The sequence below is a fragment of the Arachis hypogaea genome, chromosome 9 (genome assembly GCF_003086295.3).
Source record: "Arachis hypogaea cultivar Tifrunner chromosome 9, arahy.Tifrunner.gnm2.J5K5, whole genome shotgun sequence".
In the NCBI taxonomy this organism is placed as follows: Eukaryota; Viridiplantae; Streptophyta; class Magnoliopsida; order Fabales; family Fabaceae; genus Arachis; species Arachis hypogaea.
The window spans coordinates 13,178,701-13,197,194 of NC_092044.1; the positions used below are offsets into that span (position 1 = coordinate 13,178,701).

At 29.9% G+C, this 18,494-nt stretch overlaps 1 protein-coding gene across 1 annotated transcript; it reads left to right on the forward strand.

Moving 5' to 3' along the window:
- The first annotated feature begins 5,486 nt into the window (after window positions 1–5,486).
- Window positions 5,487–7,312, forward strand: LOC112710441 (protein BIG GRAIN 1-like B). Its single transcript, XM_025762649.3, has one exon. It carries the CDS (start codon window positions 5,955–5,957, stop codon window positions 7,203–7,205), a length of 1,251 nt encoding a protein of 416 aa, XP_025618434.1. The 5' UTR covers window positions 5,487–5,954; the 3' UTR covers window positions 7,206–7,312.
- The last annotated feature ends 11,182 nt before the right edge of the window (window positions 7,313–18,494 follow it).

Genomic DNA, 18,494 nt, shown 5'->3' on the forward strand with positions numbered 1-18,494 from the left:
ACCCGTCTTATCCCCGGAAATGCGTAAGTGACTACCAATGTAATTTCTAACATCCTTCTCCGTAAAGGTGAGATTGGCAAGGCCACCGGCGGCATTGGCTAGTGCCTGGTACGTCTTACTCGGTCTAATGCCAACTTGGTCGTTTTGATGTATCAGGTCCTTCACATACATATTTAACTGACAGTTTGCAGAGAATATTCCAGATAGTTTCGGATTAAGCGGGTGTGAGTGGGATACCTCTACTCGAAAAATTTTCCACTACCCTGTCATCTTATCTAGTGCCAAATAGCAACGGGCTTTGCAGTTTGTTGAGGCCATCATTTTCCTTCTCTTGGGTGCCTTTACACGGGATGTGCGGTATCCATCTCTGTTACAATGCAAAACCTGATTAACAACCACCCTCTGATCGTTTCTAGTCTCCCAGCCGGTGGTTCTTATTTTGACGACAAACCCAGTCCTAGCCGCATATCGGTAATAATATGCACGCGCATCTTCTAATGTGCCGAAGCACATTCCCTCCTCGGGATCTAGCTCTTCGTCACCAATGGCTTGGTTTATGATCTGAAAAAAAACAAATGAAGCTCTACCTAATAGTTAACTATACAAAAGTGGCTAATTTCACTATCGAATATAACAAATAAAACACACTACTGTAATTTTAGGTGCTAATTTCGTTTCATTATATATGTTAACATAGATGTTAACTTCATGTAATTATGGATGTTATTCATATGAACTTATTGATTGCATAAAGCATGAACTTTATACGAATATTATGCATATAACTAAAGTGTCAAAATTGGTAGTTCACTAAATAGTATAATATAAGTATAACTAAGAATATAATTAGTATCATACTCGATATAGCGAACATTGTATGACTGTGCTGGTGCTGGAAATAATAATAACAAAAGAAATAATACTTTATATATAGACATAAAAACATGATATGTCTATTTTGATTTTTTTTTTGTCTAATAAAAATTTGTCGATAAATAAAATAAAATGTTCCAATCTTTTAAAAAGACAATATAAAAATTTTATAATTTTTTTTTATGGATTAATGGGTTGATCATGATAAAATAATTTTTATATATTTATTTATTTTAAATTTTTTAAAAAAGTTATTGTTATTAAGCAAATTAAAATAAAAAATCATAATTTAATAAGTAATTAATCATAAGAAGAAGAAATTAAAAACATGATTAATTATATCAAAAATAACATAAGTATTTATTTAAATAAATAAATATTATTTCTTTCGTTCATATATTGAAAAAAAATAAATAAATAAACAACATAAATAAAAAGGCGATAATTGGCAGGATTTTATACTAATAAGCTATAGTGCTTAGTCTTTCTTTCCTGTTATCTTATTTGTTTCTTTTTTTTTATATAACCAAAAAAAATTAATGAGCAAAATCAAAAGATTTAAATACTAATTACCAAAAAAAATTAAATACTCAAATAAAATACTTCTTATTTTAGAGATCAACATCATACAAATATTTGTAAAAATTAAATAATATAACAAAAATAATAAAAAAAATATTTCTCTTTACATAAATAGCAAACAAATAATGATCAAGAATGTTATGCATATAACTAAAGTGCTAAAAAATACACAAAAAAATCCGGATTATTACCATACCTCATCAGAACTAGTGTAGTTTTTCATATTTTCAGAAATTGATTGACTAGCAACAATTTCGTCGGGTGAGTCCGTCTGTTGTTCAAATTCTTCAGCACATTTTGCCATAGGTACTGTATTAAGGTCGAAATCAATTGCCATATGAATTACAATGATAAAAACGATTTCTTGTAAAATTTTTTAGTTTATACACTATTGTGCTTGCAATGGTGTTATTCTTGTAATTTTTGAATGAATATGATTGAATTAACATAAAGTATATATTAGGATAGGTTTCATGCTTCATATCTTCAATAATTGATGATAAATATCATAACGGACAAGGAATCAATTGCAATTATTTAATGTAATTGATATTATAATTACCGTTCTTAATTATAATTATTATTAATCTTTATTGTATTTTTATATATAAAAATTAAATTATAAAAAAGAATATTAAGTATTGATTACAAGAATGCCTAATAAAAGGGATATGATTTTATGATTAATATCATTAATAAGTAGATTTGATAAGAATATGATAATTAGAATAATAAGATAGTGAAATAAAAAATAAAATTGTTATTAAATTATATAAATAAAATAAATTATAAAAAATTTTGGCTAATTATGGTTGAAAATTTTTGGTTTCTAAACTTTTTCCAAAAAAATACTATCTAACACTATTATGTTAAACTGAAGTCTAAGTTGAGTCTTATCTGAAAAGTTCAAACGAATATCTTAAATTTTTAATTTAGTGATGTATTTAATTTGAGTCAAAATTTATCCTAATAAAATTTGAGACAATAATATTTAAAGTTCGTAAATTGGCAAAAAAATAACTTAAGTCTTACCTTAAAATATTAAGAAAATATCTAAAATTAAGTTATAGAATTTCTAATCTAAATCACTTTATAAACTTAAAAAAAAAAAAAACTGAAATAATATTTAACATTCTTAAATTAATAAGATATCTAAATATAATTTTTAGAGTTTTTTATTTTAGAGCATATGCCTTTCCATATTTAGCACATTTTTTGAATCATAGATAACACAAGGTCTTATATTAATTAATATATTGACCTATCAAAAAATATATATAAAAACCTATAAAAAAAAACAGCCAAGATATTGGTTAATCTATCTATCTATCTACACCATAATAATGAGAATTGTCTTTTATAACTACCTTAGTTTCTTAATATCTAACCTCTATCTTTTAATAATTATACCCATAAATAATTATTAGTTTGTCAATTCATTTACAAAGATAAAACTCGCAATTTCAAGTTCATCAATTCAACCCACTACCCCAAATGTTAAGGCATCAAAATAAAAGAACGTAAAACAATTTACCCCTTTTCACGCTCACTGACTCACTCTCTTGTTTCTGTCTCTCTCTTGCATGTCTCTATCTGTATCAATCATCTTATTTCATTCTTTGAGTTTTATTCAAAAAATTCATATTTATTTGTCAATCCATATATCATGTTTACTAATTTTTTACCAAGCGTGGAACAAAATGAAGGGTAAAAGGAAACATAGCGGAGGAGAATTGGAAAAAATAAATGAATAAATAATAAATAAAACATGAAGAAGAAAAAAGAAAGAAAGGTGGACACTCAGGTGCAGCTGACTTCACGTGAAGTTGATAGCTGAGAACTGTTAAATGGTTTGACTTATTTGACTAAATTTTTATCTAACGGCTCTCAACTATCAACTTCACATGAAGTCGACTGCACCTGAGTTTCGACCAAAAAGAAATTAAAGAAAAAGAAAGAGAGAAACAACGTATACCAAGAGAACTTGTGCATGTTGCACTTCTTTGTGTGCGTATAAGTTGGAATAAAATGTCTCGCGTACTCTAAAAACAAATCTATGTTCTTGTTTTGTGCTATTTATTTTGGCAGTTTGAAATTAATTTTTATTTTACTAGCTAATATTTTTAAAATTTAAATAATACTGATATAAAAATAATTAATTAATTAGAATAAGAATACTAACTTATCCTCAGAACACTTAAAATGGTTACGACCAAATGTATTATACGTGTAACGTAATTGAAAATGATATTATTATCAATTTAGAAGTAATTTGTAGCCTTTTTAATTCTTTAAATTAAATTCTTTTGTTTTATTTTCAAAATTTCAACATAGAAACCAACCTAAGAAAATGTAGATTAAAGATATTCCTATCCCCACCTCCTTCCTATTCCATTCCTAGCATTAAACCTCTATCTCTACCTAATAAGCATTCCATTAAAATAGGCAAAAGGAGCATAACTTTAATTTGAAGATGAGCACGGGCATTAGAATCCAGAAAAGAATTTAAGGAAGCAGCCTCCTAAAGCCCAAAGTTTAGGTCTCTTGAGCCGCATTAGTTGACTGTTGCAAACAAGTGTATATAATGCCTCATAATACAGTATAATACCTAGTGTTGGAAGTGCTCCTCATGTTCATACCTCACAATTCCCATTTCTAATCAAACGCAAAACAATATCCTTTTAATCATTAAAAGTAACGGTTAAAGATGGTGTAGGCAGGCCGAATGTGTAGTAAAAATTGAGTCACAATTAGGTTTTTAAAGATTATGATTTTGAATTAATTAATTTTTTAAAAAAATATTAATTTGATATTTTATGATAATAAACGATAAATATATTTTATTTTTTTATTAATTTATTATGTAAAATTTAATAATAATATTTATATGTATCATTAATTGTTGTGATGTATTTATTTATAAAAGATTATCATGTAGATAATAATTTTTTAGCAAAACTTTAACTGTTTTAGTAGAATTTATGATAAATAGAGAATAAGTAATAAAAATTATATGGAAACTCAAAAAATAATGAATGTTTTACTATCTAAAATTACATCACTACTATATTCATGTGGCAGTAATGAGACATGTACTATTGTAGATCATAAAAAATATATGAGTAATTCAGTTTCGTTCGTTTCACGCTATCCATTAATATAAGGACATATATATCTACTGTTTACTATTTTAGAGAATTTAATTGGTATTTTTTTTTTCAAAAGTGAATTAATCCAAAATCGAAATATTTGAGAATCTAATTCTCACTTTATTCATGTAGTAATAAATAATCGTGAATATTTTTATGAAGCGAATGTTTTTTAATTTCAACATCTAACCCTTTGTCCGAAGAACAAAATATTTTTTCATTATTCAATTCTAAGTAATTCTTGTTATTAATTTAAGTGATTCCTGATATATTATTATATCACTGTTTACAAAAGTAGTTTAGATTAATTATTTTTAGGTAGTTAAAAATCGATAAAAAAAATTTCGAATGATGAAAGTTTTTTATTTAAACAAATGATCGAGGACTAAAAAATAAATTTATTCTTTTTTATATGCTAATAGTAATAATAAACTTTCCTGGTGCCATAAACATTTCTGAAAGAGCCTGGATATTAATTAAGATTGTCGTTCACATGTAACTAGTTTGTAAACTAGATAATTTATACTAGTTTATAGGGTAAATAAAATATATGTAATAATTTTTTGCAAACAGTATAAATAGCATATAAAAACACAAATTTTTTGGAATTACATATATCTAATTATTTAAAGAAATTCCATACTAAACAAAAAACATGTACATCCGAGATAAGATGAAGATAAATATAGATATTGGAATTATAAATGGGGAAGCGGAATCTTCTTGGATGGATCAAAACATCCTGAGTTCCTGAGCAAGCGCAAAATAGGTTGTGCTGTTAGGATCAATATCTTCTTTGTATGGCCCTACCCAACATTGCATTTCCCTTCTTTTCTTATATAAAGAAAAAGTAAGGATCTAATGTCAATTCCTCCCATGGGAAAAAAAAATAAAATTATATTAAAGAGGGTGAATTGAATAAATAATAATAAGATTAATTAAATGAAATGAAAATATCCACGTCATGATGTACAGGCTGGGCAGCTCCACTACCATACTCTGTCTACATACCCCCACAACAACCCTTATAAGAGCATTTCAAAAGAAACAACTCTCCAAACCTCTCTCTCTCAATCATCCTTTCTGTTTCTCTTCTCTTTGAGGCGTGAAGTTTGGGCTTTCATTACTGTCCCTCTCTAAACCATCAACCACTCATGTCTCTCTCCTTTCTTTCTTTTCTTCTTCTTTTCATTTCTCTCTCTCTCACACTACTACTACTATTTGAAGCAGACAACAAAGCCCAAGAGTAATTGATAACCATCAAAATTCTGTTTCCTTTCTATCTCTCTTAATTCTTTCTCCTCTTTCACACTCGCACAGGGTACCCTTCTCCATCTCTATATAACAAGAATGGAAAATTGGGACAAACCATTACGAGGACACAGAGAAAGGAATAGTAATCCGTCTTTCTCTTCCACTCTCCTTGACGCAATCTACCGCTCCATCGAGGTCGAAGAAACGGTTACAACTACCATGAAGAAGCAGAAACAGAATTCTCCCAGCAGGGCCAGCAAGGTGGAGAGTTGGATGGAGATCAAGAAAGATGAGAAACTGTTGTTGAAGGGGAGAAACTCGCTAACGGAGTTCGATCGAAGAAGTAATAGAAGCTGCAATTCTAGATCTTCCTCCAACGCACTTTCCATGTACTCGAACTCAACTTCCTCGGAATCTAGCTCCGCCGGCTTCTCTTCATCGGAATCGGAGTCCTTCTACGGCCACCGCCAAAGGCCGAAGCCGATTCGCACCAGCGTTTCCGAGAAGCCAACAACCACGTTTGATGACAACAGATGGAACTCGCAGCCGCAGAAGCCGAAGAATGAAAACAACGACACTAATAACAATAACGGATTCGGTAAAACGAAGAACAAAGCGCTGAGAATCTTGTACGGCGAGCTGAAGAAAACAAAGCAGCCGATCTCGCCGGGTGCAAGACTCGCCAGCTTCCTCAACTCGCTCTTCCATTCAAACGGAAGCTCGAAAAAAGCCAAGGTGGTTTCTTCGAGCCCCGGCGTGGTGCACGAGCAGCCTTCCTCCGCCACGCAGCATGGCGGAGGACGCGGTATTAGTTATTCTAACTCTGCATGTTCCTCTGCGTCCTCGTTCTCGAGATCTTGCCTGAGCAAGACTCCGTCTTCGAGAACGGGGACGAAGAGGTCCGTACGGTTCTGTCCAGTGAGTGTGATAGTTGGAGAAGATTGCAGGCCTTGCGGGCACAAGAATCTGCATGAAGGGCAAAACAGTAATTTAGTGGTGGCCGCAAAGGGGTATAATGGTAAGAACACTAACGATGAAGAGCTTAGGTTCCATGTGTTGCAGGAGAGTAAACGAGTAGAGGAATTAGCTAGGGACTTGTTGAAGAATTATCAGATGAAGAAGAAGAAGAAGAATGAAGAATTTCATGATGACGTCATGCGTTATGAACTTGATTATGATGATGACGACGATGATGATGATGATGATGCTAGTTGTTGTAGCTCTGATCTATTTGAATTGGATAATCTTTCAGCAATTGGGATTGAGAGGTATAGAGAGGAGTTGCCTGTGTATGAAACTACTCACTTCAATACCAATAGAGCCATTGCCAGTGGGTTCATTCTGTAATTTTGATGAATTCGGGGGACTACTTTCTAAAAATTAGGATTTTAATGGTGTGGGTTGGGGGGTTTACATCATCGGATAAATAATAAGATTATTTCTTTTTGTTTTTACTAGCTGTCTAATAATAATCTTCCAATCCCTCTATATTTTACTTTCTTTTTAATTTGGGTGGATGCATTCTGAAAATGGTTAATTAATCATGATCTTTGATGAGTTTTTTTTAAGAAATATTATTTATATTTTATAAAATAGGTAATAAAAAAAATAAATAACCTCCTATTTAGGAAACTTTGATCATTATTAAATATTTTTATTTTTTTATATATTCAGAACATGAATATGAGATTACTATTTAAGTGAAAAAAATCCTATGATAATTTTAAATTTACAAATAATTGTTATTTTATAATAATAAATGAATAATTCAAAGTAGTGTAATGGTGGATAGGTGAGAGGGAGAGAATCCATGGTGGTATATATTTTATGGAGCATCTTAACAAAGTTAGTTTTTTTATTTGATTATGTGGGTAAAGTTTGATACCCCTCTTACAAAATGATTGAGCATCAAGTAGAGGAAGATGGAGGAGTAATGTGTAACGTTTGTTTAGCACGACATGGGGGAAAAAAGGAAAAAGGGAAGTAAACAGTGTGAAGAAGATTAAGATGAAGCTGAAAGCAAAGGCAGAATTTCTACACTTATTCATGGCAATGGAAAAAAGAGGGCTTTTGCTCTCTCATATGTTGTGGCCTGTGGGGGCCTCTTTTGCTTCAAATTAACTCTGTCTTCATGCATCTCATATGCGTGGTAGCAATAGTCAAAAAGTGCCCATATATATGTTTTCATTTTTTGGTAGATAAAAAGTGCCTATGTTCATCTTAATAATAATTACACAGCTTTAACTATTTTATTTTCCTTTTAATTTTTCAAAATTTATTTCCTTAATCCGGTAACCAATGCTTTTACGTGAAGTTAATAATTAAAAATTATTAAATAATTTAATATATTTGACTAAATTATTATTTAACAGTTTTCAATCATCAACTTCGTATAAAAATAATTGTATATAAATTTTCGTCGTTAATAAGGCTTAATTTTTTGAAAAATTTTTTTTTTTGTAAATTTACTAGGTGGGGATTTCCAAATAGAAGCCTTGCTAACTTTAGATTATGGCAAGGAAAAAAAATAATAATAAAAGAAGAAGAAGATTCAAATGATGGGTTTAATGGAAAAAACCAGAAAAAGATAGAGATATGTATATAAGACACGGTCCCTAAAGATGTGGACAAAATATCTCTTCATGGATTCTCTAAAACCTTGATGTCAATTTAGTTGGCTTCTAATAATACAAGAGGTTAGTCTCTGAATTATTTAAAAAATTAATGCCATTTCCAGAATAATATTGAAACTGGTATCATCTTTTATTACCGTCAAATGCGATTACATATTTTGTGATGTTTTTTTTTTTTTTTTGTTAATTTTTTGGTTCTGGTTGGGGGATGGTTACTAATAATACATGTTTCTCTTTAGCTTTTTGACATTTTCTTTTTGGTCTTATCTTGAAAAACGGCAAATTTCGGCAACCAGAAGGATAAAATTAATTTAGGGTTATTGAATTTTATTGCGTCTATAGACTGCTAAATCAGAATGTAAACTGTTTTGCTAAAATCAGTGATTTAATAAATTTTATTTTTTGACACAAATATGTTGTCATTAATAAACGTCTAATTAATAGTTGTGTCAATAATAACATAAAATGCATGATCATGTGTCTTATTTCAATGGTAATTCGAAATAGTATTTTCACATTGTAAATTTTACCTACAATTTCTAACAACTAAATTAAATCATATATTTTTTTTGTGTTTATATATATAACTTAATAAATACTATGTATATATAATATGTAATAATTTTAATATTTAAATTTAATAGTTAGATTGATATCCAAGAAATAAAAATAGTGGTCCTAGTGCTTGTTGGGAATGCTACAACAGCACAGCTAATTTGTTTTTGAAACATTTTTTTAATAATTATTGATCTTCTTTATATTTTAATAGAAATAAAATTTCAAAAGTAGACCCGTAAAAACATTTATAAAATTATTCATAAAATTCAAATATTACATCAACAAGTAGTTGTTAAAAAAAAATCATAATAAAACACCTACATAACCAATCCATAGCGTATAATTCTCGAAACTCATTAAAAACATACATTATCAACATCATTATCTATTAACAATAGTCATGTATATTTTTTTCAAAGACTAATTTATTGGAGATGCAAGCTGTATTTAAAGATTTATTGTTGGTCAATAAATTACTATATATAAGATAAAATTTAAACTCCTAACATACACTTACTTAAATGAACGAGTAAATTGCTCGCTCGATTAACTCAAATTGATTAATGATTATCTACCTCTCCTTTGTTACATTTTCCATGCTCTTATTATATCTCTTCTTTTATTTTTCAAAATAGCATAAAAAGCACCATTCATTATTAATTAGATCAATTTGGAAAACGAATACTTTTGGAGGACCACTAAATCATAACAGTGTGATATGCTAATTAAGTTGAATACTCTTAATAAGTAACAAACACATTTTTAATTAAGACAAAGAAAAAAAAATGAATGAGCACTTTGAAAGCTATCTAGCTAGCTTGGACATTAGGAAAAGAAAAGGCTATGCTATGCTATGCTATGCTGAAAAGAGACATAGGTGAAGAATTGGCTTTGTAGGGCGTGGTGTATGTTGTCGTGGACCTGTGATGCCCTAACCGCAATTGATCAAAAACATTAAAAAAGTAAAAATTGATTAGTGAAGGATTTTAATTAGCATGCAACTCTCATATTATTGGATTAAGAAATCACTTTGTAATCTAATTAAAATCATTTGGTTCAATTTAAAAACCCATTCCTCTCATATGGTTGGTGAAGTGGGGGAGTACGACAATGATAATATATGTTCTTAGTGGGTGTGAAACCACCTACTCATCCTAGAGTTGACGATTCCTTGGATTCCCTATAATTTTAATAATCATACCAATCTTATTAAATTTTGTTATCAACTATTTTATCCCAAAAAATTAATATATTAAACTTTATTTAATACAAAGATTTTATGTGTATATATGGTGAGAATTTAAAATTTAATGTATTATCAGTATAAAAATTTATATAATTTTATATTAATAAAAATAATTATTTTTTATATTATTTATATATTGTTATATAAACACACTTTTTTCTTTTAAATTTAAATTGATAAAAAGATATACATTAATAATTATATTTCTAATATTTTTTTTATGTAAGAAATTTTTTTTAATTTGTGTAAATTTTTGCATAATTTTTTTTTATTATTTGTTTTATGTTATTTTTTTCTTTTGGAAATAATAAAGATTGAATTCTAAACTTTTTGATCATATATAAAAGTTTTGATACCATATTATAATACTATTTCTCTTAAAATTAAACTGATAAAAAAAGACACATAAATTATTATATATCTAGCAGGAAGTATGTACATCAAAATTAGATTCATATTATTGATATAATTTTTTTATACAAATGCAACAGTTTAAAATTCTCCCAGTTCACACCGCAAACAGCGATTTCATATGAACTTCACAAAGTGTTTTGTAGGAAGAAAACGAATTTGTATTTTGTTTATAGACTTCGAAGCTGAAAGTGTGATATGTATGTGAGTGGAATAGGTCTTTATTTTGTTTGTTTTCTGTTCTTTCTTAATTTAGATTGAGATAGATTACTGTTGGTTGAGCCGTCACGCACGTTACTTTTATGTAGTAAATTTAAAAAAGTATGATATTATTACATAAATAGAGAATACACTGGCAGACAACATAATGAACTTACAAATGGTAAAATTTAAACGGAGCTCCGATCCGATATATAATGGAGTATATATATTTTGATTAAATCAGTGGAATGCACATGATCGTTGGAAGTGGAGATTACAGGCTTATATTTTCTGTAAATAATATTAATAATAATAATAATAGAAAAAAATTGGCATGTAAAAGGAAATGAATCCTCTATATAGTAGGAATTACTGTAAACCCCATAACTGAAATTATTAATTTGAAACTGAAATTATTGTAAATTGTTTGCTAACCTTTGGTTGAGCTTTCAATTAATTAATGAATTAACGATTTTTTTTTAAGAACATACATCTAAGAGGGAAAAAAAAGACGTGCAAAACAGATTTACTTACTTAGTACACAGGTTTCTATTAGTCGATAGCTATAAAGCGTTGACACTTCGCTGAATTATCGTGTTTGTGTGTTAGACATATTTTGGACATGACACTCATCGATACTCGTCCGACACGCGTGTTTGCTGTGTCCAACCGTGTCTTAATAAAAAATAAAAGATTCTTCTCCAGACATGTCTGGACACACCTAAATACCATTACATATCTGCGTGTCCAGTCTTATTCTTAACATATATTCTTAAAATAAATTTAGATATGTATATATTATTATTTATTAAAACAAAAAATATTTTAAATATTTGATATAATTAAAATAAGACATTAAAAATAATTAAAAATTTTATTTTATATTTTAATATCAATAAAATATCAAAATATCATTATAATTTATCTAAAAAATACTTTATATTTTATATATATGTGCGTGTCTCTGTGTCATATAAAATTTTAAAATTCGCATATCAACGTGTCTCGTATTGTGTCGTGTCCTGTGTCTGTGTCAGTGTCCGTGCATCATAAGTCGATAGATAGTTGCAGTACTATTTTCATGTAATATTTACTCACGGGAAGAACTAGAATAGTTTTTGGAGGGTATCAATACAAAAAAAATATAACTTTAGAAAGAGAAAAAAAATAATTAAAAAGAACCAATGTAAAAATAATTTTAAAGGAGGGCAATTGCCCTTGCCCCTTTAAAATGTATGAAACTCCGCTCCTATATTTACTCAAGTGTTTAAATATATTTACTCAAGTGTTCAAATATAGTAAAAAATAAATATTTGTTTTCTAAAAATAATAACATAACATGTGTATAATCTTAGAAGTGATAGATTATGAAGTACTGGAGAGAAGAAAGGGCAGAGATCGAAAGAGAGAAGAGATATCAGAGAGAGAAAGGGTTTTTGAAATAAACGGGGAGAGTTTGCGCTTTTGATTTTAGATTTTGTTATCTCGTTTAAATTTGACGGTAACTCATAGCAGGTTATCAAAATGTATCGTTTCGTTAAAATGGTTTATCATTAGATTTAGTTCATGTTAAAATTATTTATGTCGTTTTTTCTTGTTTTGTTGCCAAGTATTACCGGCAAATGTATTATCGGAATCAAAAATTCGTCGGTAACGATTTACCTAAACAAATTTTATATCAAAATCGTCTATAAATCTGTCGATAAAATCGACGATAATAAGCGACTCTAAATTCAACGGTACTCGATATATTTCTTGCCGTGATAACTCATTAAAATATTAATGTATATATTTAGTTTCATAATAGAATTTATTTATATTTTTTATTTTTCTTAAATTAAAATTATTGATTCAAATTTTTTTTCCCATAAGCATAGGATAAATTTTATTTCTCTTTATCATTATTGCATCCTTTTTGTTCTTTTATTAATATTATAGATATTTAATAAATAAAAAGAGAGAATGTCCTGTTAATACACAAGTAGTATGAATAATTATTTTAATTTCGTATACCCTATCCTTAATTGGCATAACTGCACGAATGATATCATTGGTATCCAATCTACTTTAATTTTATATATCCATTAACATCTAATTAAGCACAAAAAACCAGAAACTTCTTGCTGTCAAGTATCAACACCTAGCATTGGTACATGCATATGTACGTACGTGTGAGCATTCCTTTGCTGGGCATGTCACTTAACCACCATGCACAACCACAACCCACTATATATAGCATAAAAGGAATTATGCAACATGAAATTAAACTTTATCGGTTTAATTGGGTGGCTATATTAAGAGTAGGACCAACCTTAGCTTTGTTAAGGTTCGAGTCTCTAACACCACAAGTGGCTTGATCACTTACTTGGTCATGTCCGAAGATAGGGGCACATATTGGGTCAATTACATTAATACCATGTTTTGTATTATTATCTTAATTAAAAGACAATATTATCTCGCCTTCTAGAGACATATTTGTCATCTCTAAACTCCTAAATAATAATTAGGAAACTATGTATATTCATAAATTGGACTAAATTGCAAATAATTAATTAAGTGGTTGTCATGATTTATTTCATGGTTTGGGCTGTCAACATTGTTTTTATGTGTATGCCCTCTTGATTGTTAGTTTCCTACCATATTCTTTCAAATCAACAGCACGACGTGCATTACATAAGATGTGCTACTTTTTCGATAAGTTAGCAGAAATTATTTATAAAAGTAATAAATTGTAAAGTAAAACACTTATATAAACTAAAAACAACTTGATATTACATGAATCATCCAAAATAAAAAAATGTTACGTGAGCGTCCCCATGCATATTATTATATAAATTGAATTTACTAAATTTGAATTACAAATTATAGCAATAAATCGAATTAAAGTGTATCGAATTATGAGTAATTAAGTATGTTGACAAGTAGATTTAACAAATTTGGTTAGAATTTGTAAGTTTTTATTGTTAGAAGTTTAACGAGGTTAAAAATTTTGTTGGAATTTAATTTAATTTAATTTAAATTTAAATTTCAAGTGTTGGATTAGGTAGTAGAAGATTAGCAAAAATTTATAACGATTTAATTTATTTTAAAAAATTGAATTATCAAATGTTAGATTAACGAGGCACTACAATTTTAGTTATATACTAAAGGGTTTAGCTTCCCATAGTAAATACTAGATTAACTATGTTCCTTTAGAATTTAATTTAGTTTTGGTTAAAGTATTTCTTTATTAGAATCATCTATTTTAGCCTTTCAGGTGATTTTGATTTTCTAAATTGTTATGGTTCTAAGAGAATTTTTTTCATTGTTATGCAGCCCACCACTGTATCACGAGCATGAGGAGACAGCATGGTATACCCTTATACGATAGGATCATGCCGTATCTACAGATGACTGGCCTGACCCATCTTGCGAGGCTCAATAACCACTAGTTTAGAGTGGATGAGTCATTAGTGAGTGCATTTATTAAGAGATACCGTCCGAAGACACATATATTTCACCTGCTAGATATTCCAGACAACTGTCGTGTTGAACGAAGACGTCATGTCGGGACACGTTCAAATCAGCGTTAGTGAATGTGGCTTGACGATGCCATCGATGCATTGGAGGGAAGGGATCAAGGTCGTAGAGGAGCTAAGGATCATGGCCGTAGAGGAGTTAGGGGTGGTGGTTGAGGTAGAGCACGACGTGGAGGGAAAGGTGAAGAGGATGAGAGTAACGGTGGAGATGACGGTTGTGATAGTGGAGATGATAATGGTGATGATGTTGGTGATGGAGGTGGTGATGGAGAATATGACAGAGGTGATCAGGGTGGAGATGGAGGAGGTTACGGAGGCCATGGTGGTGGACGTGATGGTGGTATAGGTGGTGGTAGTGGAGTTGGTGACAGTGGTGATCATGGAGGATTGAAAAATGACCATGAAGCTGCATTCTCACTCCCACAAGTGCGAATGCGACATGAATGATATTGGAATTTTCATATTGAGCAATCGCAACAAGCAGCGTACTCCATATTTGTCGTACAAGTGGAACCCGTCGACACTAACCAACGGCTTACAATGTTGGAAGTAGGACTTGATGCACGGTGAAAATGTCCAAAAAAGACAGTAGAAATAAACATGCGACTCATCGACTAGCCCATCCACTTGAACAAGACTCGTCCTCAATACTACAAAATGACCCGACATTGTCATCTACACACCTTGTATCCATGGCGACAACTCATTATACGAGTCTTTTCAATATCTGTAAATCTAAGCTACGACCTTCTACTTAGCCAACCAAACTCTTTTGTAAATCGTTATAAAATCGAAATGTGCCTCTGTCGCCTTCAACAGTACCTTGATCGCGTTGACAGCATTAGCTCTAATAATAGGCAGTATGAAGTTCGAGATCACATGGTAATCAAGCATCATATGATCACTTGATATCGACATAGCCAGAAAAGTATGAGGTCTATTGTACCATTTTACCTCCCAAATACCTCTGCGCTGGCGGAGACTGGTCCGAATCAACCATGTGTACCCATTGCCAAATTTCTTGCACTTTTCATAATACTTGCGATAATCAAATTCCAACACTTTGTACTCAACCCCACAGTGGATGCTATAAATCTCCACGCTTAAGACGGCCTCCACTTTATCCTGAAACTGCTGACTAACTTATAACTTAGCTAGTCTTCATGTATCCTGTGTATCTCTGACCCCAAATCCAACAAGTACACCAGGTACCCCCTGCGATCTCATGGCATCCAAGTCCAAAGTTAAAAAGTAAGGGGGTACTGCTGAGTTCCTGAACTAGCCGCTACACCACCTCCAGCTGAATTACTCCTCGCTATGTCATCATCACTAACATCAACAATCGTGGCAGGCTCCACATCATCATCATCATCTTCTTGCAGTACATCTTCCACACCATCCAATGCTCTACCCTGTCCAAAAACCAGTACCATATCAGGAGTACCGGCCATTGCAATCGCAAGCTTACCAAAGGGTCGAGTATAACCTATTTCTCCATCATGATTGCAATTTGGATCAGCTGCGAAGGACGGTGAGGTAACCAAAACTGCCTCAGGTGCAATCACGGGCACAGATGAAGAGGCACCAAGAGGCATTGAATTAGAGCAGGCTGCCATTGTTGAAGGTTGAGGATTCCGATTCGAACCTCCTGAACTACAAATCACATCTACAAGTTTGGCCAACAGCACAGGGGGTCCTCAGAAAAACTGCCGACGACAATAGAACAGACTTGCAAATCTTGGTCACTGTCTATGACGTAAGAATCGTACTTCACATTATTTTACAGCACTGAAACCAAAATTCTATAGAATAACTTCCCCATCTATTTCACACCTTGCATCTCTAGTTTTTGGATTATAGTATTCTGAAACTCGGTGAAACTTGTTGAAGGTTTGAGGAAAACACTAAGCGGATCCTTATCAGTAAATTTAATTCCAAAACTCATTATTTTTAATCGACCTTCTATAATGCAGTAGAACTAAAAAATTATCATCACTAGCCATTGTAACTTCCACTATTATGAAGAATTCACGTTTGGCTCCTATTTATATACATTGATTTCAAACTAAATCGAATTTTTTAAATTCGATTTATACATATAACTTAATGCATACTACTTCGAGCATAGTGGATTCGATTTACTCCTAGCTACCATTGAGCATAATCAAATTTGTTACATTCGATTTACTAAGGGAATGCAAATCAAATTGGCTTAAATCGATTTATTGTTACACCATGTAATTCGAATCAGACTGATTTAATTTAGTGTCACGTAAAGTAATTCGAGTTGAGTTAATTCGATTTATACTTAAAACAATGTTCCCGTATAATTTGAATCTGTATGTTTCGATTTACTATTATATTTTATAATTCGAATTAGTTTAATTCGATTTATATAGAAGTACGATTCAAGATATCTATTATTTTAAATGATTCATGTAATATCAAGTTGTCTTTGGTTTATATAAATATTTTACTCTAAATTTTATTAATTTATAGATACAAATTTTAAAAAATATAAATTTAAACTGTATTAATTTATATATATAAAATTCTGATAAATATAAATATAAATTATATATTTTTTGTGTATAAAATATTTATAAATATAGTACAAATTATTATTTATTAAATATTAACTAAAAAAAATAATATTCGTTAGTCATGGAAAACTGTAAAAGAGTTCTTGCTTTAATATATGATTGTCCTTCTAAGAAATTCATTTGAACAGCAATGTGGAGTAGCAAATCACCACCTTGCCATTAAATGAGGTGTCTCAAAGCATTATGTATCATTTTGTTTGCGGGCCTTTTCCAATTTTATTCATTGCCATCAGCCATGACTTTAATAACTCAACTGCTATCATCTCATTCTACTCTGTTTAACCTCCATGTATCCATTGTTGTGCATTCAAACCAAAAAGTTGACTAAGACCTGATCCAAAATAAAAATATTTAATAATAAAAAAATATTAATAAAAAATTATCAAAAATCATTATTTTTAATTTTATTTAGTACATATATATTATAATAAATAAATATTAAATAAAATAACTTTAAACGGTTTAAAATAATTATTTTTTATTTCTTTGATATTACCAAATTCAATCCTACATCAATATATGAATTTAATTTTAGTTCAACAAAACTCATTTATATAATACACACGTAAAATCAGGTTATTTTTTTTTTTAACGTTTGTATTCTGTGTTTCTTTTTCTCCTAAAAGATATAGGAAAAGAAATTCAAATGAAAAAAAAGGAGAAAGAAGAGGAGAGAATGTTGGTGATAACAATAACAAAAAAAAAATAACAAAAAAAAACGTACAACAGCCGTACAAAAAAGAATGTACGTATATGAATATAAATAACTTGTAAAGACTTGCTTAAAAAAATAACTTGTATACGAAGAATAATTATATGTAGTCTTAATTAACACAATAACCAGAGCAATAGCCTTCACCATCATGGATATAAGCATAATTTTTTTTCTTATGCACCATCTTCCAAAATTTTCTTTTATCAACAGATTTTTTTTTCGCAATTCTAAGACAAAATTATATGCCAAATAAACACATAATATGAAAACGAAGAAATACAAAGAATACAAAAACAATATTTACTGCTTTTTTTAAAAGAAAAAAAAAACATCTTGACCCTCTAAAAATAATTTCAATTTGACAAACAAAATACGGTAAATATAAGAAAATATACTTGAAAAAGTATTTTAGCTAGAGATTATATCTCGATATGATTTTTTACAAGTTTACTTAAAAAAATATATTTTCATCATCCAGATTTGATGATATATATTATATATACTGAAAGTGTCAGGGAATATTAATTTTCATAATATATGTAACACATAAATACAATAACTCAACAAAATAACTGAGCTTTATAGTGTACGTATATGTATTTTAGAATATGTTCCATCATAACATCATGCAGAAGAACTTGCAGGCTAGGTTCCCTCTGCAATCAACGAAATTTACTCTTTCTTTGCCTGTCTCCACAGATTATTGTCTCCCCAATTATTTAGACACAAGATTGTCTCCCCATTTATTATT